At 48.6% G+C, this 25993-nt stretch overlaps 1 protein-coding gene across 5 annotated transcripts in view; it reads right to left on the bottom strand.

The window, feature by feature from the left end:
* ADAMTS14 (ADAM metallopeptidase with thrombospondin type 1 motif 14) overlaps window positions 1-25993 on the bottom strand; it is a 97890-nt gene that overhangs the window by 50497 nt on the left and 21400 nt on the right. For all 5 annotated transcript variants that reach the window (XM_069571976.1, XM_069571978.1, XM_069571980.1 and 2 more), the window contains exons 3-4: window positions 20443-20599; window positions 14935-15125 (exon numbers count right to left, since the gene is read on the bottom strand). In XM_069571976.1, coding sequence (XP_069428077.1) covers window positions 14935-15125; window positions 20443-20599 — 348 coding nt within the window. The remainder of the gene's footprint in view (window positions 1-14934; window positions 15126-20442; window positions 20600-25993) is intronic.

Below are 25993 nucleotides of genomic sequence, written 5' to 3'. Positions count from 1 at the left end.
ATCACATTGATTGATTTGCAAATATTGAAGAATCCTGCATCCCTGGGATAAAGCCCACTTGGTCATGATGTATGATCTTTGTAGTATGTTGTTGGATTCTGTTTGCTAGAAGTTTGTTGAGGATTTCTGCATCTATGTTTATCAGTGATACTGCCCTATAGTTTTCTCTTTTCGTAGCATCTTTGTCTGGTTTTGGTATTAGGGTGATGGCGGCCTCATAGAATGAGTTTGGCAGTTTACCTTCCTCTGCAATTTTCTGGAAGTTTGAGTAGGATAGGTGTTAGCTCTTCTCTAAGTTTTTGGTAGAATTCACCTGTGAACCCAGATAAATTCACGCACCTATAGACACCTTATCTTTGACAAAGGAGGCAAGAATATACAATGGAGAAAAAACAATCTCTTTAACAAGTGGTGCTGGGAAAACTGGTCAACCACTTGTAAAAGAATGAAACTAGAACACTTTCTAACACCATACACAAAAATAAACTTAAAATGGATTAAAGATCTAAATGTAAGACCAGAAACTATAAAACTCCTACAAGAAAAATAGGCAAAACACTCTCTGACATAAATCTCTGCACGATCCTCTATGACCCACCTCACAGAGTAATGGAAATAAAAGCAAAAATAAACAAATGGCACCTAATTAAACGTAAAAGCTTTTGCACAATGAAGGAAACTATAAGCAAGGTGAAAAGACAGCCTTCAGAATGGGAGAAAATAATAGCAAATGAAGTAACTGACAAAGAACTAATCTCAAAAATATACAAGCAGCTCATGCAGCTCGATACCAGAAAAATAAATGACCCAATCAAAAAATGGGCCAAAGAACTAAATAGACATTTCTCCAAAGAAGACATACAGATGGTTAACAAACACATGAAAAGATGCTCAACACCACTCATTATCAGAGAAATTCAAATCAAAACCACAATGAGGTACCATTTCACACCAGTCAAAATGGCTGCTATCCAAAAATCTACAAGCAATAAATGCTGGAGAGGGTGTGGAGAAAAGGGAACCCTCTTACACTGTTGGTGGGAATGCAAACTAGTACAACCACAGTGTGGAGATTCCTTTAAAAACTGGAAATATAACTGCCATATGACCCAGCAATCCCACTGCTGGGCATACACACCAAGGAAAGCAGAATTGAAACAGACACATGTAACCCAATGTTCATCACAGCACTGTTTATAATAGCCAGGACATGGAAACAACCTAGATGTCCATCAGCAGACGAATGGATAAGAAAGCTGTGGTACATATACACAATAGAGTATTACTCAGCCATTAAAAAGAATACATTTGAATCAGTTCTAATGAGGTGGATGAAACTGGAACCTTTTATACAGAGTGAAGTAAGTCAGAAAGAAAAACACCAATACAGTATATTAATGCATATATATGGAATTTAGAAAGATGGTAACAATGACCTTATATGCAAGACAGCAAAAGAGATACAGAGACAAAGAACAGACTTTTGGACTCTGTGGGAGAAGGTGAGGGTAGGATAATTTGAGAGAATAGCATTGAAACATGTATATTACCATATGTGAAATAGATTGCCAGTCCAGGTTTGATGCATGAGACAGGGCACTCAGGGCTGGTGCACTGAGTCGACCCTGAGGAATGGGATGGGATGGGGAGGGAGGTGGAAGGGGGGTTCAGGATAGGGGGAGACATGTACACTCATGGCTGATTAGTGTCGATGTATGGCAAAAGCCACTACAATATTGTAAAGTAATTAGCTTCCAATTAAAATAAATAATTTAAATTTTTAAAAAACACACTTGAAGCTTGAAGAACGGGTGTTGGTGCCTTGGATGACATCGCAAAGGAAGAGTGGAGTGCTTCTCCCTCATCAGCAGTGCTCCTGACGGCCCAGGGGACGATACTGTGCTGAAAAGCACAGATTTTGATGACCGTACACTGAAAGTGACTTGGACAAGTAATACTCTAAATGTGAGGAAGTTATGGGAAAACTTGACTTCCCCATATTGTCACATCTATGTACGTACAAGAGTAATGTATGATCAAGGGGACTTCCCTGGTGGTCCAGTGGCTAAGACTCCATGATCCCAACATAGGGGGTCGGGTTCAATCTCTGGTCAGGGAAGTAGATCCCACATGCTGCAACTAAGAGCTCCCATACCGTAGGCCACAAGATCCCACGTGCCATATGAAGACAGACGATCTCAGTGCCACAATGAGGACACAGTACAGCCAGGTAAATACTCAAAGTATTAAAAAATGAGTAACATATGATCAAAACCTAAGGCTAAATAAGGGTAAAGAGCTCTTCCAATAAGTACAAATACAAATGCCAAGTGATAAGAAAGCACTGTGTCTGTGTATCGTGTGTTAGTTGCTCAGTCATGTCCGACTTTGCGACCCCATGGACTGTAGCCCACCCGGCTCCTCTGTCCATGGAAATCTCCAGACAACAATATCGGAGTAGGTTTCCATGCCCTTCTCCAGGGGATCTTCCCAAGCCAGGGATCGAACCCAAGTCTTCCGCATTGCAGGCAGACTCTTTACCATCTGAGCCACCCAGGAAACCCAAGAAAGCATTATATCAGAATTTAATTAGTAGTATTTTCCCCCTTCCTCAAGTTCATAAAATAACAGAGGACCTGACAACTGATGGGGTCTTTGATTTCATCAAATATGGTAATAGGGATGTGTTTACACAGATGTCTAAACTCATCTGTGTATGCACATGTGCATGCATCCGTGTCACACACATAGACGCGGGCACATGTATATGCACGTGTGTAAACACTTGTACTGTACACGTGCCTGCATGCATACACGTGTATGTATGCCAGTGATACACTGCCGCCCACAGCCTGAGGTCCCTGTTCTCCCCCAGCCCTCAGACGCTGACTCACTCAGGCAGGAGCCAGAGCTGGGCCCTGCTGTGCCCTGGGCTAGCACTGAGACCTCACAGGGGAGTCACGCTGACTCATATGCCATGTTGGCAGGCCCTGCCTTCGAGGTCACCAGTGAGATCTCAGAGATGGAAGGTGGGAGGAGGGTGCTTAATCTCCTGTTCCTTTCTCAGCTGCTCTATCCCCACCCCACAAGTTCATGATCACGGGCTGGTATGGACTACAACAAGCCTGCACTTTAAGCTACCATCTAACCAGCACACCTCTTCAGGTGCAGCTATCCCTGGGGTTCCCAGTGCCTCCTGGACCCAGCCATTCAGGCCACTTCATGCCTGAGCTGTTTGTGCAGACTGATTCCAGAGTGCCTAGAGCCTGGCCTCCCAGCCCAACAGAGGCCCTGTTATGAGTCCACAATACTCAGCATTTCTCTCCCATGACTTCTCTCCAAAATGCCTTATCTCCATTTTGGCCTTGGTTGGCCTGCCTGTGAGTGAAGAGGGGCCGTGAGGGGTCCTGGAAAGAGCCACACTCTGGGTGTGTGGAGGCCTGAGGACGGAAGGTGAGGCAGAAGTCAAGTGTTTGGAACAGCGCCTGGTGCACAGCATGGGCTCAAGCAACAGCATCTGCTACTTAGTTTAAAATGGCTACCTCACACTTTGAGGGCCAAGAAGCGGCCTAGGAGATCAGACCAGAATCGGGATTTCAGGAGTCTGGCCTCCAGAGTGTCCCATACTTGCAAAGGAGAAGCTGGACATGACGAGAGCCCTTGGTGAGCTGTCAGGCTCTCTTCACACAGGAGCAGTCCTCTTCATTACCACGTCTCTCCTGCCAGGAATGCCTGCCAGAAATTACAGCACTGGGCCTCTGGCGGGTGCTGTTTACCCAGTGGACTTCTTGTGTGGGGCAACTAGAGATCATAATACCCCCCCTCCTTTTTTTTTCGCTTGCACCATGTGGCTTATGGGATCTTAGCTCCCTGACCAGAGATCGAACCCAGGTCCTCGGCAGTGAAAGTGTAAGCCCTAACCACTGGACCACCAGGGAACTCCAGATTTATACTGTAAGGCTGGCGGGGGGGGGCGGAGGGGAGGGGGTCACACGTGGTCACTAAGGTCACTCTGATGCTGATGATTCTCTCTTGTGGGGTATCCTGTGCACTGGAGGGTGTTTGGCAGCATCCCCGAACCCCTCCCATCAGATGCCAGGAACACCCCACCTGCTCCAGCTGTGACATTCAAAACATTTCTCCAAACCCTCCCAAGTGTCCCCTGGGATGCAAAATTGCCTCCAGTCAAGAACCACTATCTTAAAGTGAATGAATTTTTGCTTTGTGGGGAAGTGGTCTCTGAGTGCTGTCCAAGCACTGGGAAGCTCCGTGGGGAGAGACAAAAGAAGAGGAAGGACATAAAGCGAGGGAGGAGGGGGATTTGCATCCTCCCAGTGAGCAGGGAGGTTGAGCTGCTCACATACCCTTGAAGGGAAGAGGTCTGGTAGAGCAACACTCTGTCAGCAGGAAAGAGGTCTTTGTGTTGTTCTGAACCAGCTGGTATGATGAATATCTAACACAGTTAGGGACAACAGAAAGCCATGCTCCTGGGTGAGGCACCTAGATCTAGGCCTGAGAGCCAAACCTCCAGGATCTGGAAGGGGTGCCAAGCTTCTCCAAGCAGGGCATCTGAGAGGCCTTGGTGCTCTGCATCTTTGCAGTAAGAGCCGAGTGGGGCAGGTAGGGATTGAGGTGGGCAGGGGGCCTATCACCCAGACAGGGGGGATACCAAGAGGGGTCCAGCCACAGACTGGCTTGGGGAGGACTGATGAAAGGGCCTCTCTGCCTTCTCACCTCCCTCTGCTCTGGCTCTGGGCCTGAGGAGTATCTCTGAAGCTCATATCCACATGATTCTTCATCCCAGAGAGGATTTGGTGCATCACCGCAGGCAATGAGAGGGTACCTGACTGCACCAGCCAGTCCGGCCACAGCCAGGAGTCAAGATCAAGAATGCCTCACAGTGAAGCTCATGATCCTGACTCTGCCAGGGAGACCCATCTCAGGAAGCGGCTCCTTCTGCAAAGGGGCAGCGTGCTTCCCACCTCCAGAGCTGGGAGCCCAGCAACCCTCCCACCTCAAGTCCTGCCTCAGCAGCAGTGGGACAAAAGAGCTAACTTTGGAATCAGACAGTGAAGAGTCTGAATCCCAGTGTTGCCATTTGTCACTCGGCTTCTGAGACGTGCAGAACATCACTTGCACAAGGCATCAGTGAGGAGGCAAGGAGCCTGCCCTTCAAGTCCTCAGCCCTGCGTCTGACATGCGGTAGGAACTGGAATGACACTGTGATATTTGAGATACTTGCAATAGCCTGGAGTCCTGGAGTCCTGGTTCTTTCTGCTGCCCCATCACAGCCTCAGCTGGCCTCTGGCATCCATCTGTCCCTGTCATATATCCACCTGTGTGCTGCCATCAGGCACTATTCTTCATGCATTCTCTCCATCTGAGAGTCCATGCTACTGCCTGATGAACCATCCTGCCAGAGCTGCCCTCCCAAGAGTTCTCTGCAGGCATTTGCCACCTCCCCTTCACACTGCTGCCACCGTTCTTGGCCTGCACACTCTTCATCTACCAGACCTCTCCCTGCCAAGGCGGGCTCAGCACCAAATGCCTCCAGAAAGCCTTCCTGCTTCCAGAAGTCCACAGGGACATCATCTCCTTCTGCACTGCCCTCAAAGGTCCCCTAGGACAGGAGTCCATATGTAATACTATGTACACACCAGACACTCACTAAATGCTGAAAACTGCCCCTTACATTTCAAGTGGTTCCCTTGGTCAAACAAATCCTAAGAAAGAAAAACAGCTGAAAGAAATCAGGCTCCTTGACTTCAGACTATACTACAAAGCTACAGTAATCAAAACAGTATGGTACTGGCACAAAAAGAGAAATATAGATCAATGGAACAGGCTAGAAAACCCACGCATTTGTGGTCAATTAAGGAGGCAAGAATACACAATGGAGAAAAGATAGTCTATCCAATAAGCAGTGTTGGGAAAACCAGACAGATACATGTAAAAGAATAAAATTAGAACATTCTCTAACACCATACATACAAATTCAAAATGGATCAAAGACCTAAATGTATGGCCAGACACTATAAACCTCTTAAGGGGAAAACACTCCTTGACATAAATCACATCAATATCTTTTTTGATCCACCTTCTATAGAAGTGAAAGTAAAAATAAACAAATGGGATCTAATTAAATTTAAAAGCTTTTGCACAACAAAGGAAATCATAAACAAAGTAAAAAGACAACATCCAGAATGGGAGAAAATATTTGCAAACACACCAACTGACAAGAGATTAATCTCCAAAACACACAAACAGCACATGCAGCTCCATGTGGGCAGCTCTAATGGGGAGAAGATCTAAATAGACATCTCTCAGGAAAAGCAGAGACATCACTTTGTTGACAAAGATCCACATGGTCAAAGCTATGGTTTTTCCAGGAGTCATGTACGGATGTGAGAGTTGGACCATAAAGAAGGCTGAGCACCAAAGACTAGATGTTTCTGAATGGTGGTGCTGGAGAAGACTCTTGAGAGTCCCTTGGACTGCAAGGACATCAAACCAGTCCATCCTAAAGGAAATCAACTCTGAATATTCTTTGGAAGGACTGATGCTGAAGCTGAAGCTCCAATACTTCGGCCACCTGATGCGAAGAGCTGATTGGAAAAGATCCTGATGCTGGGAAAGACTGAAGACAGGAGGAGACAGGGACAACAGAGGACAAGATGGTTGAATGGCATCACCGACTCAATAGACATGAGGCTGAGCAAACTCTGGGAGAGTAGGAGAGGGAACCTGGCATGCTGCAGTCCATGGGGTTGCAAAGAGTCAGACATGACCAAGTGACTAAACAACAAGAAAGGAATTCCCTGGCAGCTCAGTAGTTAGGACTACATGCTTCCACTCAAGGGACATGAGCTCCCTCCCTGGTTAGAGAACTAAGATCCCACAAGCCCTGTGGTGTGGCCAAAATGAAGACATAAAGATCGCCAAAAAACCACATGAAAAGATGTCACACCATCACTAATTATCAGAGAAATACAAACCAAAACTACAAGGTGTTATCACCTCACACAGGTCAGAATGGCCATCATCAAAAAGTCTAAAAACAATAAAGGCTAGAGAGGGTAGGAATGTAATTTTATATAACCACTATGGAGAACAGTGTGGAGGTTCCCTAAACAACTAAACGTAGAACTATCGTATGACCCAGCCATCCCACTCTTGGGTGTATATCCAGAGAAAACCATAATTCAAAAAGATACATGCACCTCAATGTTCATCGCAGCACCATCTACAATAGCCAAGACATGGAAGCAACCTAGATGTCCATCAACAGAGAAATGGATGAAGATGTGGTAACTACATACAATGGAATATTACTCAGTCACAAAAAAAGAATGAAATAATGCCATTTGCAGCAACATGGATGGATCTAGGGATTATCATACTAGGTCAGACAGAAAAGGAAAATATAGAGAAAATATCACCTGATATCACTCATACGTCAAATCTAATTAAAAATTATATACACGAACTTATTTACAAAATAGGAACAGACTCACAGATTTTGAAAACAAATTTATGGTTACCAAAGGGGAAACATCGGGTGCTAGGGTGGGATAAATTAGGAACTTGGAATTAAACAAACATACTTTACTATATAACAAACGAGATAACCAACAAGGACCTACTGTATAGCACATGGAACTCTACTCAATATTCTGTAGTAATCTATATAGGAAAAGAACCTGAAGAAGAGTGAATATATTGGGAGCTTCCCAAGTGGCTCAGTGGTAAAGAATCCACCTGCCAACGCAGGAGACAGGGTTTGATCCTTGGGTCAGGAAGAACCCCCGGAGAAGGAAATGGCAACCCTCTCCAGTACTCTTGCCTGAGAAATCCCATGGACAGAGGAGCCTGGGAGACTACAATCCATGTGGTCACAAAAGAGTCGGACAGAAGTCAGTGACAGAACAACGGATAACTGAGTCACTATGCCGACACCTAAAACTAACACAACATTGTAAATCAACTATATTCTAATAAAATGTTTTAAACATGATCCCTTGCCCTGAGATTTAAGAAGCCTTAAGGAAACATTCTCTACACAGATGGGTAAACCGAGGCACAGAGAAAGCCAAGTCCATCCAGGGCACAGCAGAATGTGAGGGAAGGCTGAGGAGTCGTTGCCCAACATCTGAAGCTCTATGAATATTTATGGTACATCCCCAGGTTAACACAAAAGAAAAGTGAGAAGCAAGAAGCCCCTGAGAGCCGCAGTGACTGGGACCTGATCAGATCATTCTGAGTTCCACAAAGGGCTCTGCCCCTCCCATCCACCCTGGGAACCATATCTCTTCTCTCTGATCCCACCAGGCCACCCCTGGCCCTGGAAACCAGGATCAGAAATGGTCACAGGCAGGCAGGTGCCGTGAGGGAAGAGCAAAGGGGCACCCTTTTTCCTGGCTTCATGAGATCCCGAAAGGAAGCGGGGCTTCAAGCATCCCAGCCAAATACAGGTTTCCACACAATGGAGAGGATGAGCTGCTGATCTCCGGGGAGTGACAGGTTGTCTGGGCCCCTCCACTCATGGTCACAGGTGGGATTCTGGCTGGCTGGCTGCTGTCCCCCAGAAAAGTCAGAACCCCAAACCTCACTTTCCCCCTGTGGCAGCTGGAGGTCTGCAAGGCAGCAGCTCCTGAAGCGAGGTCCATCTCAGTGCCCTAAGCCTTTCTCCCGAGAGGAAGGAGCCCTTGTGGGAAGCTGCACCCCTCTGTTCCCACACCCACAAGGACAAGGCAGCAGTGAGCAAGGAACCAGCCTCCAACAGCACTCCAGAACCTCTGAGAAGACACAGAACCGAGACCATGGAAACAGGCTCCACAGCAGGCCCCCCTGCAGGGTCTTCAGTGCCCGTGTGTCTGGTGGGGGCCTTCCCAAGGGCACACAGTGGTGCAAAACCTACAACACGTGAGTTTCCACCCCAAGCAGGGATCTCACGAACTGGCCATGGTCCCTCCAGGACACGCACACATCCACTCACTCACTTCCTGGGGTCACTCCCAGGGTCCCACTCCTGGCCTGGGTGGGGACCCACTCAGAACTCAGAGTTGGTATAAATATTATTTTAAGCTGAAGACACTTGAGATTCAACAGATGCAGAAATAAAGCATCTCAGAAATTCCCGGGAGGGAGTTTCAAAAAGGAGGGGATATATGTATACCTATGGCTAATTCGTGATGAGGTTTAACAGAAAACAACAAAATTCTGTAAAGCAATTATCCTTCAATTAAAACAATAAATTTTGTATACATATAAAAGAAATTCCATCCTTTGACAAAGCAGCAACTCCCGAGAAAATGAGCTGCTATAAATCCTCTCCCCAGGGGAATTTCATGGCCATTAAAAAAAAAAGAAAGACCACTTGCACCTGAATAAACATGTATCATCACAAACTTTCTTATTTCCTACTTGTTCTCCTAAAGTCCACTTGTCTCTCCTAAAGAAACCTATCTGCCCTTCCCATGGAGCCTCTTCTCCCCTCTCTTTCCTTTATTAAGTTAAACATCAGTTCGGTTCAGTCACTCAGTCGTGTCTGACTCTTTGCAACCCCATGGACTGCAGCACACCAGGCTTCCCTGTCCAACACCAACTCGCAGAGCTTGCTCAAACTCATGTCCATTGAGTTAGTGACGCCATCCAACCATCTCATCCTCTGTTGTCCCCTTCTCCTTCTGCCTTCAATCTTTCCCAGCATTAGAGTCTTTTCAAATGAGTCAGTTCTCTGCCAAAGTCTTGGTGGCCAAAGTATTGGAGTTCCAGCTTCAGCATCGGTCCTTCCAATGAATATTCAGAACTGATTTCCTTTAGGATTGACTGGTTGGACTCCTTCCAAATTGGGAAAGGAGTACCTCAAGTACCCTGCTTATTTAACTTATATGCAGAGTGAAAATGAAAGTGAATTTGCTCAGTCGTGTCCAACTCTTTGTGACACCATGGACTGTAGCCTACCAGGCTCCTCTGTCCATGGGATTTTCCAGGCAAGAGTACTGGAGTGGGTTGCCATTTCCTTCTCCAGGGGATCTTTCTGACCCAGGGACTGAACCCAGGTCTTCCGCCTTGTAGGCAGACGCTTTACCGTCTGAGCCACCAGAGTACACCATGCGAAATGCCAGGCTAAATGAAGTACAAGCTGGAATCAAGATTGCCGGGAGAAATATCAATAACCTCAGATATGCAGATGACACCACCTTTATGGCAGAAAGTGAAGAACTAAAGAGCCTCTTGATGAAAGTGAAGGAGAGTGAAAAAGTTAGCTTAAAACTCAACATTGAGAAAATGAAGATCATGGCATCAGGTCCCATCACTTCATGGCAAATGGATGGGGAAATAATGGAAACAGTGACAGACTTTATTTTGGGGGGCTCCAAAATCACAGCAGATGGTGACTGCAGCCCTGAAATTAAAAGATATTTGCTCCCTGGAAGAAAAGCTATGACAAGCCATATTAAAAAGCAGAGACATTACTTTGCCGACAAAAGTCCGTCTAGTCAAAGCTATGGTATTTCCAGTAGTCATGTATGGATGTGAGAGTTGGACTGCAAAGAAAGCTGAGTGCCGAAGAATTGATGCTTTTGAACTGTGGTGTTGGAGAAGACTGTTGAGAGTCCCTTGGACTGCAAGGAGATCCAACCAGTCTATCCTAAAAGAAATCAGTCCTGAATATTCATTGGAAGGACCGATGCTGAAGCTGAAACTCCAATACTTTGGCCACCAACACTTTAGCAAAGAACTGACTCATTTGAAAAGATCCTGATGCTGGGAATGATTGAAGGTGGGAAGAGAAGGGGATGACAGAGGATGAGATGGTTGGATGGCATCAGTGACTCAATGGGTATGGGTTTGAGCAAGCTCTGGGAGTTACTGATGGACAGGGAAGCCTGGTGTGCTGCAGTCCATGGGGTCACAAAGAGTCAGACGTGACTGAGTGACTGAACTGAACTGAAAATCTTTCACACGACACCTGTTTTTATTTTTGTATGAAAGTCATGATTTTGCTTTTTTTTTCTGAAAATTATCTTTTTAGCAAACTCTGGGGCTATGAATAGAGCCCATTCATACTCCTGGGGTCTTCACGATCCAGGACCAAGGGTCCTAACACTCAGGGCTTCCTAAGGGCTCCCCTGGCCCCTTCCCCACTCCCTCCCCCCCACCCTCCACCCCGTTCCTGTTCTCCACCTGCTGGCTCCAGGGGCCAACTTGGCTCTCTGACTAATGGGATTAGTATTCAGCTGTGTGGTCTTAGGTCAGACTAGCAATTTACAGAGTCTGGATGGGTGGTCAAGTGCTCCAGTGAGGTGGGTGTGTTCATACACATAGTTACCCTCCCTCTCTTTCTCAAATGGCAGCAAGTGGTAGCCTTTGCTCTCTGAGTTGCAAACCACAGGCTGTGTATGTGTGTGTGTGTGTTATTTGCTCAGTCATGTCCGTCTTTTGAGGCCCTATGAACTGTAGCCGCCAGGCTCCTCAGGCCGTGGGATTCTCCAGGTAAGAATACTGGAGCGGGTAGCCATTCCCTTCTCCAGGGAATCCAGGGATCGAATCCCAGTCCCCAAGAATAACAGAATTAGTATTCAAACAAAGAAGTGGCAAGGGGCAGGCTTCCTGGCACTCCTCCCCTCCGTGGGGCTCCTGTAATTGGAGCGGATCTCTACCCTTGCCCTTTTCTTCACAGTGGCATTGCAGACAGACGTATACTATTTCCCCCTTTTCCCATGCTGGCTCCCTGCTTCTCCCATTGACACCATTCACTTCTACATTTACTGATCACCTATCAGGTGTTGCACTAAATATCCATGCTGTGTGCTCTTGCGGGGTTCAAAAAAAGTCTAAGTCAAAGTTCTCATCCTCAAGGACTCCACCTTCAGAGACTCAGACAAAGAACCACACAAACACACAAAGACAATACAGCTATAAGAATGCAGAACACACTGCTTGAGCATTCCCTAAGCGCCAGGTGTGCGCTAAAGACCTCATACACATTCAACCCACAAGCAGACAATATTATGAAAAATGGAGGCTTTCAGGGATTAAATATTATTATAACAGACAGAGATTGGGGTGCCTGGTGAGCTCAGAACAATTTCTGCAGGGCCCATGCCTGTGTCCAGTCCCTCTTGTCCTTTGGGAAACTCTGTCCTTCTCCAACATATAGTGATTGGTCCAAAGAGTGGTCGTGTGACTCAAATTTTAGAGTCCTGCTCCAGGAACTTTTGCCTGGGAACTCAAGGGGAAACTTGTTTTGTCTCTGGTCAGGGAGATATCACAGTAAGAATCAGCTTCACTGAAAAGATCGTCAACATTGCTAATTATTAGAGAAAAGCAAATCAAAACTACAGTGAGGTACCACCTCACACCAGTCAGAATGGTCATCATTAAAAAGTCAGCAAATGACAAATGCTGGGAAGGGTGTGGAGGAAAGGAAACCCTCCTACACTGCTGATGGGAATGTAAGTTGGTGCAGCCACTGTGAAGAACAGTAGGGAGGTTCCTTGGTAAACTAAAAACAGAATTACCATATGATCCAGCAATCTCACTCCTGGGCATATATCCAGACAATACTATCTATATAATTTTAAAAGATACATATGCCTCTATGTTCATAGCAGCACTATTCACAAGAGCCAAGACGTGGAGACAACCTCAATATTCATCAACGGATGAAGGGATAAAGATGAGGTGGTAAATACAGACAATGGAATATAACTCAGCCATAAAAAAGAAAGACAGACTGCCTTTGCTGCTGCTGCTGCTGCTAACTTGCTTCAGTCATGTCTGACTCTGTGTGACCCCATAGACGGCAGCCCACCAGGCTCTGCCATCCCTGGGATTCTCCAGGCAAGAACACTGGAGTGGGTTGCCATTTCTTTCTCCAATGCATGAAAGTGAAAAGTGAAAGTGAAGTCGCTCAGTCGTGTCCAACTCTCAGCGACCCCATGGACTGCAACCCACCAGGCTCCTCCATCCATGGGATTTTCCAGGCAAGAGTACTGGAGTGTGGTGCCATCGCCTTCTCCAGAATGGCTTTGCAGCAACATGCAACTAGAGATTACCATACTGTCAGAAAGAGAAAGACAAATGTCATGATATCACATATATATGGAATGTAAAATATGATACTGATTCGTATGTAGAATGTAAACTATGACACAAGCGAAGGTATCTCTGAAACAGAAAGAGAATCACAGACATAGAGGACAGACGAGGGGTTGCCAAAGGGTAGAGAGTTGAGGGCGAGATGGAGTGGGAGGCTGGGGTTAGCAGATGCAAGCGTTCATGTACAGAGTGGACAAACAACGAGGCCTACAGTACAGCACAGAGAACTATGTTCAATATTCTGATAAACCATAATGGAAAAGAATATTTAAAAAATAATGTGTGTGTATATATACATATATAATGGAATCACTTTGCCATACAACAGAAATTAACACAACATTGCAAATTAACCACAATTTTTAAAAATTGGAGCTAAAAAAAGTCAGCTTCATAATGCTTATAGCCAGAATCCATCTTTTTGAGAAGTTGGTCAAGAGAATTAGAATGCCAAGAGGACTTGAAGAGTCCATGTCAGCCTCTAGTACCGATTACACTTAAAACAGTTCCATCTTGTTCTCCCACAACCTGGCCCATATTTTGAGCCCAGTTTTCCTTAATCTAGTTCGAGTTTGTTTTCCATCATTTGCAAGTTACAGAGTCGGAAGAATACAGGTCCCTTGCCTGAGGTCACACAGCTAACAAGGGGCTGGCCGCATGCCCTCCCAACAGCTACCTCACCTCCCGTGCGGCTGGACAGCAGACAGCACAGGCAGCATCATGCTATTTTATTTTGCTATAAATGTTGCCGGGGGGTTGGCATGACCGTGGGGTTGACACTTTTGCTCGTCAACAGTTCCATTCCCAGAAATGCACTACCACTCCCCTCACGAAGGTCACATTATCATCAACGTCCACGGTTGGCCCCACTTGCACCTAGACTGGTCCCCGTCCTCCCAGAGCCGCAGCCACAGGCACTTCCGAAAAAGGCCTCTTGTCAGAAGAGAACCAGTGCAGAGCCCACCTCTGATGTTTTCCACCTCCCTTCCTTTCTGGTCTCCCTCATCTCTGCGCCTTTAGGTCAGAGCTGCCCATCTGTAGCCCAGAGGCCAAATGTGACATGTAGATAGGTTTTATTCAGCATTCACAGCGTTTTTATTTTAGCATTTTAAAAATTAGGAGTTTCACTTAGATATCACAATTTAAATTTTCCATATAAAAAGTTAAAAAAAAAAAAACTCTGCACTTCTGACTTTTCTTAAAAAAAAAGAAAAAAAAAAACAAACACTGGCCTATCCATGACAAGAGCCGTGCATCTCTGCATGAGCACCTCTGGCAACAAGTGAGCAGTAACCACTCACTGAGGACAGTGCACGGCCTCTCTGCTTCACCTGTCTCAAAATGTACCCAGAACCCTCATTTTCCCTGCCTGTCCGATCTCAGTGAACACCCAGGGCCACGCACTGGGGGGCTGGGATCTCTGCTAACATGACAGCCCAGTGGCCAGTCTCTCTAGCCTAGGACTGGACATTTTCCCCAGATGATGAATCTCAGGGAAACCCCTTCAACTCTAAAACAAGTGGGACCCCTAGCCTCACCTGACCCAGGCTCTGAATATGTCCAAGCCCAGAAACCACTGACCACAAGCTCCAGTTTGCCTGTAGGTACCTCAGCATAGTCACATGCTGCTGATACAGGCCAAGGCCCAGGATGGACGCCAGGCCAGCTCAGGCTCATCTCAACATGGAAACTGTTCAGCTGGACATGGGAGCAGGCAGTGACTTCCCTGAGCCCACCTGGAAAACCAGCACCACCAAACCATCAGACGAGTGCCAGGGGCCCCCAGCCCAGCCCTGGCACCCAGCCCCAGGCCCTGGGCACACTCACGATATTCATGAGGGTGAGGACGTAGTTCTGCACGTGCTCCTTGCCGTGGAAGCGCACCACCGAGTCGTCCACCGCCAGCAGCACCTCGATGCTGTAGCTGCCCGGCGTGGCGTGTCGCCGCTTCCGCTCTGCTTCTCCTAGCCGGTCTCCCACCAGGCCCAGCAGATTAGGAAGGTCACCCAGGCCAAAAGCTGGAACCAGGACGAGAAGAGACGGAAGTTCAAATCCACATAAGGAACTGTCACCATGATGCTGCCCACTGATCGAACCGTCCCCATCACGTGCACTGCTTCCCCTGCCTCGGACAGCAAGAGGGTTTGTGCCAGGCCACGTAATGGGTGGGCATGAGCCCTCTCCCTGATGTGAGGGTGTGTCAAATCTCTGAGGCAGTGAGGAGCGGAGAGGTGAGAACCGGCCCAGGCTCCAGTTCCTGCTCAGTTCTACCTCCCTGTCACATCCCAGCCCAAGCCCCTCCACCTCTCTGGGCTCCCCTCCCGTCCTGTGACGTGGGAAGGAATAATCCTTGATATCCTGCCAGACATGTGTGCTGTAAAAATCAAAGATGGCAGTGGGTAGAAACATCATCATACAGGGAAAAATGTTTTGTGGTATTACCGTGGCCTATGGAGGGCATTTTAGGGAACCCTGGAGGATGCCCCATGCCCCTCAAATCCCTCTCAATCATTGCCAGCAACTCCAAAGTTCCCCATCACAGCTTTGACCTTTGCTAAGGTTATTTATTTAACCAGCATTTATTAACTTGTATGACCTAATCTAGGACCTTTTCTGTAAAGGATCAGAGAGTAAACATTTTAGGATTTGTGGTTCATCTGGTCCATCTCAGCTCTTCAATTTGACTACTGAAATATAAAAGCAGCTACAGACAATATATAAACAAATGAGTGTCTCTGGGTTTCAATAAAACTTTATTTACAAAACAAGTGGTAGGCCTCATTTAGCTCATGGACTTTAGTTGGCTGACTCCTAATCAAATCCAATCTAATCCTTAAAGACAACGCTGTCAGAACAGTGACTCTTTTATACAAGTAAACAAGCTAAGCTTCAAAGTAGCATGTCCAGGTCTGTCTGAATCAAAAGGTCATGCTTTGAAACATATGGCCATTTAGAAAGGTAACATCTCAAGCAGTTATCAGTCAATTACACCATAGCCCAAATAAGGACCGGAGCAACACTTGTTGGGGCAGCGGAGTGAGGAGTACATGAGGACACCATAGGAAGCAGGATAGGAGGCAAGGGTCTCTCAGGAAAGCTTCAAATGTCTTAATGACTCTCCTGCCATCCCACCCTGAAGCTCTGATTCTTGTGCTCTGATTTCTAAGAATATTCATTTATCCACAGTTATTTCAAAACCCCTCCGCCTGCAAGATGGGGCTGAGGCTCTAAAGATGCCACCACTACAGTCCCAGCACATCTCCAGAGGTGTGGCTGCAGAAGGGGCCCCACCCTACTAGCAGGGTGGACGGTGGTGGGTGAGGAAGGCAGGACCCTGTCCTTGAGCTGCCCTGCCTAATGCAGGTGGCAGATAAGAGACTGGGCAGTAACAATAGAGTACCATCAGGTACCAGCCAGTAGCACTGACTAGGGCAGGCTTCCACACCGAGACCCGAAACGGGACGGGGGAGCCGGGAGAGGCTTCTGGAGGAGGGCACAGCTGAGCCGGCCAGAGGGGGAGCGGGAGACCTGCTGGAGCATGGGGACCACAGGACCCACTGTGGCTGAGGGTAAGGAGCTACCATCCACAGTGTGGTGACCCTCAGGGAGGACTCGATGGGCACCCAAGTTCTGCCTCTAAGCCTCCATGCACATGGGTACTCCAGGGATTGAAGGCTGAGTGCGGAGCAAGGAAATCACAGTGCTCCATGCTGTTTCTATTTCCCCTTTGGTTAGTGGCACTGCCATGCAAAGGAATCTACCATGCCCTAGATTTAAGAGTTGGGGAATGCATGGCCACTGTGCCTAGAGGAGAGCCCAGAAATGGGCAGCTGGCCTTCTGAGCAATGCACAGGCTGGCGAGCAGGGCTTGGGCCGGGGTCCGCCCTCACTGCCCCTGAGGCCATGCCTCTCGCTTTGCAGGTGACACTACACAGAGCTCCTGGCGGCCCTACTATCTGAGCCCAACAGTGAGCACAGCAGCCCAGAGACAAACTCCTGGTGGAGAGGGAAAGAGACCCCCAGCAGGGGAGGAGGAAGGTCAAAGGCTCTCTCCATGGAGTGAGTTAAATGATAATAGCCACTCCCAACACAGGAGCAGTGCCTGGAGGTTTCAGCACAGCAAGGGAAAAGGGGAACTGACTCTTCACAGCTCTCCTTGCCAGGTCTATCAAAGGGAGGCTCAGAGAGCTCACCTGACTCATCGCAGGTCACACAGCAAGTTCATGGTAAACATCCAGAATGTAAACCCGGGCCTGCCACTCCCCATTATCACACCCTAACCGGGCCCACCCAGATTTCCCTCTCAAAAAACAGTGAGAGGCATTGCGGAGGGCCTGCTGACATCAGCCACATACCTTGGAGAAGATCCATTCACACCCTCTTCTGTGTGTTTCTCATCCTTCAGGCCACATATAGGGAATTCTCAAAGCATATAGGGAAGGGTGGGGGCAGCAGGTCACCAGAAACTTTCAGTGAGCCCACCCAAGAAGCCCCGAGAAAATGTAAAACGGTGCAGCTGCTTTGGAAAACAGTTTGGCAGTTCCCCCAAAAGTTAAACACAGTATTTCCATAGGACCTACATCTTTATAGCATCTTACGTATACACTGAAAACAATGGAAAACATATGTTTACATGAAAACTGGTGCATGAATGTTCACAGCAGCATTATCATAATAGCCACCAAATGGAAACAACCCAAGTGTCCACCAACAGATGAACAGATAGACGAAATGTAGTTTCTCCACGGGGTGGAATATTACTCTGCCATGAAAAGGAGTGAAGTATTGCAACACGCACCAGCAGAGATTGACTTGCACACTAAGTGACAGAAAGCCCGTCTCAAAAGGCCATAGACTGTATGATTCCATCTATAGGGGATGTCCGAAAGAGACAAAGCTCTAGAGAGAGAGGGTCGATTAGTGGCTGCCAGGGAGCTGAGAAGGGGAAAACAGGAGTGACAGCTGATTCATGGGCATGCGGTATTTTTATGGGAGTGATGGAAATGTTCTAGGATTAGATAACGGTGATGCTGATCCCATTAATGTGGGATGTAATTGTGATGGTGAGCACAATAATGGTGATCCCACAAAATTGTGAATATAGTTTTTAAAAAAAACTGAATTGTATACATTTAAGTGGATTTTCTCTCAATTGAAAAAAGGCAGCAACAGCAGCCTTAAGCCCCAGGCTGACTGGCTGCCCTTGAGGGGATGAACTGCCCTGGTGTTTGGTAGCCCCAAACCCCAGCCAAGGAGCCAGAATTCTGGCCACGGGCACACAAGCATCCAGGTTCCAGTGACCTAGATGGCGGGAAGAGGGCTACAGAGCAGGACTGTGGGTTGAGGGGGGACAGGACATTAGGAGGATGGGAACGTGCAAGGCATAGCCTTCGAGGTCAAACCTTTCATCTTAACCAAGAATGTTAAGTGGAGACAAGCTCACCCAAAAGAACTTCACATACCAGGCTCAGACCCGCTGCTCGCCTTAAAATAACAGAGTGAGTCACAGGTTTCCAAGAAAGTCCCCTATCACCCTTGTCTTCCTAAGGAAGAACCCAGATGGGCCCAGGGCACAACACCCCCCGCAGGAGGAACAGCCAGGCAACCCGACGAGGGGGAGACAGGGCAGTGTTCAAGGCGTGAACCCCACCCGGAACTCAGTGGTCTCAGCCTCCCCGTCGTTGATCACGGTGGCCGACTAGGGCTGGTTCCAGGCTCACAGCCCTGGAACTTCCCCAAGGTCTCTCTCAAAAGGGAGGATTTGTGGTCTTTTGATTCAGAGCTGGCCTCAGATAAAACAGACCCCAAGGGAGACTCGTCATTCCTTCCAGCAGTGGTGGAGGTAACAGTTTGGGTCACCACTGAGCTCCTGAAACCCTGCCCAGCCACCCGAGGCTCCGCCCAAGCCCTCCCATCATAACATAACTGCAGAGCCCTCCACCGTCATAACATAAGTGTGGCGTCACTTAAGAGCAACACGGGGAGAGCAGCTGAGGCTTCAAAGGACGCATTGTACATGGGGCCTACTGGTTTCCAGGCATTCCTTCACGCTGGGCCCAACTCTGCCAGGGCCCAGGCAGGAGGGGGTGTCATTCATGGCCAGACTCCACCCAGGAATGAGGGTGGAATCCATGCATGTCCTCATGGCCAAAGGGGCTTTGAGACAAAGCTCAGTTGGACTATGAAGTTGGCACAGGCCTAGGACCAGCACACAACACATTCACCACTTCACTCGCTCAACCATGGGTCCTGAGTACTGCTGGTGGGCAGGCTCTGGTGCTGCTCACTGGCTACACAGAGGCCCCTCTCAGAGACTCTCACCCCAACATGGCAGCAGTTACCTTACTAACAAAGCCTTAACAAGAGCAACCATTCATCAAACATCTACCACGCGCCAAGCTCCATGCTGAGAGTTCTATACACATTACAACATTTATAACATTATAACACATAAAACCTCAGAGTTAGCAATGACCATCCCACTTTACAGATTAGAAAAACAGGTTCAGAGATGTTAAGTAACTTGCTTAAGGTCACATAGTAAACAATATTGGAGGTAGGATATCTTCTTTTTTTTCACATTTAGGCTTTTTTAAAAAATTATTTATCCATTTATTTTTGGCTGCACTGGGTCTTTGTTGCTGCTCATGGTCTTTCCTCTCGTTGCAGCAGGTGGGGGCTACTATCTAGTTGTGGCGCACGGGCTTCTCATTGCAGTGCCTTCTCTTGTTGGAGAGCTCAGCCTCTAGGGCGTGCAGGCTTTAGCAGTTGGGGCACATGGGCTTAGTTGCCCCCTGGCATGTGGAATCTTCCCGGACCAACAATTGAATCCGTGACCCCTACACTGGCAGGCAGATTCTCAACCACTGGACCACAGGGAAGTCCCTGGAGGTAGGATTTTTAAATGGTCTTTTGGACACAGAGCTGACTCTGATGGCCTGACCCCAGGCAGTCTCCCTACGAGTGCCCTAAAAGCCTCCTTCCTGTGGTTCCCAGAGGTGGAGATGATTTCCAGGGGGAGAAGCTAACTGCAGTCATTCCACCTTCTGTCCTGGCAGAAGAATAGCCTTGCAAAGCAACGCTGAGCTGCTCCCAGACTCAAGGACCTCTGTTCAGGGGACTCAGGTAGCTCCTCTGGCCCCCACTCCAGCCTGCTATCACAGCCCCTAAAACAGAGGGCAGTTTCCCTGCGGGTGCAATAGATCCATACGGGCCAGAGCCATTACACCAATGAGAAGACTGAGGCCAGGAGTTGAAAAGCGCAGGCCAGAAGTTATCTGGAAACATCCCTGCGATGTGGAGGGAGGCAGACCTGGCACCCCGACCACAGCCTACCTTCATTGTGAAGGTCCCCGAGCGGCTCTGTCCGTGGCTGCCTGACGACTTCCCGCCGGTACACCACGTGCTTCCTCCCGCCGGCCTCCATCTCCCGCTGCCCGCGCTCGAAGGGCTCGATGAAGTAGTCGGTGCTGTCCGTACGGATGAGGCCGGCCTGAACCAAGGATGCAGCAAGCAGGGGGGGAGGGGGAGAGAGCAGAGATGTGAACACACAGCAGGACAGGCGTGCGTGTGTGTGCAGATGAGTGTAACCACGCGAGAGCAGGCTCTTCCTCTAGGGGCTTGGATGCCAGCAGGGAAGTGGGAAAAAGGTGTTAGGCGGCCAAGCAAGGGCCCGCATGCCCATCACAAGCAAAACAGAGCCACTTTTTTTTCTTTATTTCTAATTGAAGGATAACTGCCTTATAATATTGTGCTGGTTTCTGCCATACATCAACATGAATCAGCCATACATATACATATGCCCCCTCCCTCTTGAACCTCCCACCCACCTCCCTCCCCATCTCACCCCTCTAGGTTGTCACAGAGCCCTGGCTTGAGTCCCCTGAGTCATACAGCAAATTTCCACTGGCTATCTACTTTACATAAGGGAGTGTAGATGTTTCCACGCTACTCTCTCCGTTCATCCCACTCTCTCCTTCCCTCTCTCCCTCCCTCCCATCGTGTCCATAACAGATCCACTTTCACTGTGCTGTGCACTCATGGGGTTCCACGTCACATTTCCTCTAAACAAAGGCGCATGCATGCTAAGTCGCTTCAGTCACGTCCAACTCTTTGCAACCCCATAGACTGTAGCCTGCCAGGCTCCTCTGTCCATGGGATTCTCCAGGCAAGAATACTGGAGTGGGTTGCCATGCCCTGCTCCAGGGGACCTTCCCGACCCAGGCAGGGATTGAACCTGCATCTCTTACATCTCCTGTATTGGAAGGCGGGTTCTTTACCATCGGTGCCACCTGGGAAGTCCCCCTAAGGTGGGCACTGATCCCTAATTCCAGCAAAGAGTGCTGTTATTTCAGATTTAAAGCATGTGTGTGTGCAGCTTGTGTTTGCTGACAATAAACGAGCGAGGACAGTGCCCCAGGAGTGTGTGCTCCATGTTTTCATCTGATTTTTCACCTGCATCAAAAGAGTTCCTTAAAAATATCAAGTGCTGGCTTTGGAAACAAAAAAAAAAACATAAAAATATAACCTTGGCTGAGCCCAGCCAACATGTTATTAGGTCCCAAATGAAGGCAATATTCACAGGGGTAAATGAAACATATAATGAAATGTGTGTGAATACATGCGTAGCTATATAGCCTCCCGCTCCCACGCACACGTCAGCTCTATAAAGCAGTGAGGGACACCCGCCACGGTGCCTGGAAAATAGGAGGCAATGCTTAATAAATACCTACTTGTTGAATTCCTTCACTCATTCCACAAACACCTATGGAGTGCCTACTACATCCCAGCCCTGTGCCAGACACTGGGAATGCAGCTGTGAACACAAAACAGGGAATGAAGGAAACTATTTTTATAAATCGATTGGGCCTTCCTGTTTGAATAGGAGCTGCCTCTTTTTAAAGCAGTCATTACTTTACGCAACTAAATTCCACCAGTTTTCCCACCTCAGCCCGTTTTGAACTTGCTTCTTAGGGAACTCCCTTCAAGGCTCCCTGCACACACGACATCGAACCTCCCGGAGCAGCCCATCTTCCTCCTGTCCTTCCCAGCTATGTCTCTTCATCAAACTGCCAACACCATCTTGGATCAAAACCAAGATAGCTGCCTTCTGCACCAATCAGGAGGCCAAAAAGTCTTCTAGGGAAATTAGCAGCATTACCGGAGTAAGTCTGGAGCTCCTCAGGGTAACCGTTTTATCAGGGGATGCTCAACTGTCTGCAAAAGCTCCAGTCTGCTGATTAAAATGTCAGCGTCAAACTCTATATTAAGCAGGCATCCTTTCTTTTAAAGTGCTTTCTCTTTTTAACGTCTGCACCTGCCACGTGCCCAGGGCAGTGAAAAACAGATAATGAGGCCCAGACTTCGGCTGTGAGTTGTCCATCATCTGAAGGGAGGAGACCACAGAGAAGAAGATGGCCAAACACCTGCTCTGGCAGGTGTACCTGATGGGCAGGGATCCATCAGGCTCATGGTTGCCAGGGGCAGAAATCCAGCTTGCACCCTCTTGGACCAAAGGGGAGCACACAGGTCGCTGGATAAACCATGGCAGGTGCAGGCGCTGGAAATGAGGGGCCCAATGCCTTGGCTCTCTCCGCACCCTCCTCATGGGCCCTCTGCATCAGCTTCACTCTCCCAGACAAGGTATGTTCTCACAGCTACATCTCTGCTCTGACCCAGAGACAAGAAGGCTTTCCTGGCATAGTCCCATCTGATACAGCCCAGGAGACCTGTGGTCAGTCTGGCCTGACTCACACGGTCACCCAGGGATTGGTAGTTCTTGCTCGATCCCCATGGCCAGCAGGAGGGTAATTATTATAGTGAAAGAAGGGAGAAACTGACAGGGTGGCAAAAGAAACCCACAGGAGCTGGAAAGGACACAGCGGGTAAGGGACCTGGATGCAGATGAAGGAGCAGGAGGGCCCATGTGGCGTTGGGGAGGCATTCAGGCTCATGGGCAGAGGCTATGCCAAACCTGCACAGAAAGTGTGCTAGTCAGTCAGTCGTGTCTGACTCTATGCAACCCCATGGACAGTAGCCTGCCCAGCTCCTCTGTCCATGGAATTCTCCAGGCAAGAATACTGGACTGGGTAGCCATTCCTTCTCCAACGGATCTTCCCGACCCAGGGATCAAACCTGGGTCTCCTGCACTGCAGGTGGACTCTTTACCATCTGAGCCACCAGGGAAGCCCTGCGTAAGTGATGGCCAAGTCGAAGAGCCTCTGCCACTGAGGATATGTACAGGCCCTGAAGGAAGCCAGTCTTCCGGGTACACAGGGCGACAGGGCTCAGGGCTTTCCACCCAAAGCTACTGTAGCTCAGCTGCCAAGAGACACTCTCCACCAAGGCCCCTGCCCATCCACCCTATCCCACCTCTGTACGCCTGTCTAATCCCCAAGGTCAGTGCTCCCACCCCACTGAAGCCCCCCTGCACCAAGCAAAGCAAGAGACCCTTACAGCAGAAGTCAGATGACCTGTGCTTCATCCAGGCCAAACCCACACAAGCCCAGGCTCACCGAGGGTTGCAGCTGCTCTCTCTCTGCCCATCACACCTCACCTCTAGCAGAGAAGAGTTCTCTAGACCAAGGGGCAGAAGACTCCATTCAGCGACCCCCCACAAACACACACACACACTGGGTCACTTCACCGTAGCCTCCCCTGTTCTGGAACTTGGTTAACCCACTGCCCCAGAGGATCCTTCAGAATCTGGCATTCCCTGCGCCCCACCACCCACTGAGTCACCATGGCCACCAGACCTCACGGCCTCCCATGAGGGTTGCAGGGCACAGAAAGATGCGGGCAGAATGGGCTGGGCTACAAGGCACTCCCTTCCAGCTCACGCCCCCCTTCCAAGATCACCATGTCTGCCCCAGTCTCAGGCTTCAATACCCTAGTCAGGGGACCTCTGATATTTGCTTGGATGCCTCTACTGACAGAGAGCTCCCCCTCTCAAGATGTAACCTGGTCTCTGCAGGGACACTCTTACTGTCTTACTGAGCTGAACACACTTCCCTGCATTCTGCCCTTTGTGAAGTCTTATTACCATCGCTAGTAATAAGTTAGATAGCATCACTGACTCAACGGACACGAATCTGAGCAAACTCCGGGAGACAGTGAAGGACGGAGGAGCCTGGTGTGCTACAGTCCATGGGGTCGCAGAGTCGGACATGACTTATCGACTCAATAACAACACTAAGAGTGTCTGCCGCTCACATTTACACATCTTAATTCATCTTTACAACAACCCTATGAGGTAGGCACTGATATTAGACCCATCTCATGGATGAGGAGACAGAGGTACGGAATGGTTAAATAACTTGCCCAGGGTCACTCATCAAGTCAGGGACAGCACTAGAGCAGAGCTCAGCTCCGGGTGGCTCTTCATCACTATGCTCCATTACCTCGGGCCATCCCGGGGCCGCTCCTGACCTGGGGGCCCATTTGGAGCAAAGAGACATTCCTCTCATAGGCCCATCTGCAGGTCCCTGGGCCTCTGGTTCCCACCTTGCAGAGCAAGCAGGTTGTTCACTTCCCACCTCTGGGCAAAAACACTCGATGAAAACCAGTCCACCTTCTACCACTGCCATGACGATGAGCAAAAGCTTCAGCATTCAGCCCTAAAGGGAGCCAACCCCACCCACTGCCCAGGTGGCTTCTCCCCTGAAAGGGCTCCCGCCTCACACAGCACTCTGCTCCAGCAGACAAGGAAGCCCGTGGATTCCTGGGACTAGCCTAGCCCCCCAGCACGTCCTCGGGCCTCACCCCAGGGAATAGCTAGAAGAATTCTTATTCTCCAACCCCAGTGAACTGTTTAGGGAAAAGACCCAAGGCCCTGACATGCAACCTGGAAAAATGAGCTTCATACCTCTTTGTAACTGAGGATCTCACCAGCCCTCCCTGGCACTGAAGGCAGGACCTCCCTAGCGATCATCTTCATGTATTTTGGGCATCACGCCCAGGTCTTGACAGGCAGTTCCAATCCAGGTCTGGGCTCTCTTATAGTGTCTAAGACCCTCCTCCTGGAGAAGGGATGGGAAGGCAGGCCCAGCCACCAGATCAGGAGGCAGCCTGGGCTGGTCCCTTCCAAAGGCCCTCGGTTTCCCTGTCTGCACCAGGAGAGGTTTGGCCCACCCTCCCCTTCAGCACTGCCCTGGCCAGGAAACCAGGCACCACTCAGGGCAGACAGACTGGCAACAGGAACTCTCTGGCTCTCCTCCTCCTCTCCAAATTACTCCTGTCTCTCAATTTATGAGATGTTTATATTTCTGAAAAGTGGTAGCTAATTTTAAGACACTAAAATCAAATCAAATTTCTGTATAAGAAATCAAGAATCAGGGAGAAAATAAATCCTGGTAGAATGGAAAATAAATGTCAGCCATATCTGTTTTTACCCATAACTTATTCTTCTGGAAACAGTAAGCAGGAAATACACACTGGAAAGGCTCTTTATGCAATAAAAACAACAACAACAAATAGCTGATTCTATCCAGTTGGGCCACACATTGTACAGGCCCTCAGGCAATTTCTCCAAATAGAAACCCACCAGTGGGCAGGCCTGGCCCCCCCTGCCGTGGTCTGGACCCTTTAACACAGCTGCTTCTGAGGGCCCTTTCCTGGAAGGTGCATGGCTGATGGAGGGGCCGGTTTGAATTTTCTAATATGGCTGTGACATTGTTTTTGGTTGCAAAGGTGACACCTGCTGCTGCAATCCTTCATGCAGAGGCCTTCAGGTCATGCTAACTGTGGTTTTCCGGTCCGGTTTGCCCTCAGAAAAAAACCCAGGTACAAAGCATAATTCCAGGTCATCTGAAGGAGACAGCTAATGACTGGGTAGGTGACTACTGTGGGTCATAAATGAGTTCACTTGGTTACCAGCAGCTATCTGTCA

The sequence above is a fragment of the Ovis canadensis genome, chromosome 25 (assembly GCF_042477335.2).
Source record: "Ovis canadensis isolate MfBH-ARS-UI-01 breed Bighorn chromosome 25, ARS-UI_OviCan_v2, whole genome shotgun sequence".
Taxonomy (NCBI): Eukaryota; Metazoa; Chordata; class Mammalia; order Artiodactyla; family Bovidae; genus Ovis; species Ovis canadensis.
This window is presented reverse-complemented; position numbering and strand designations above follow the sequence as displayed.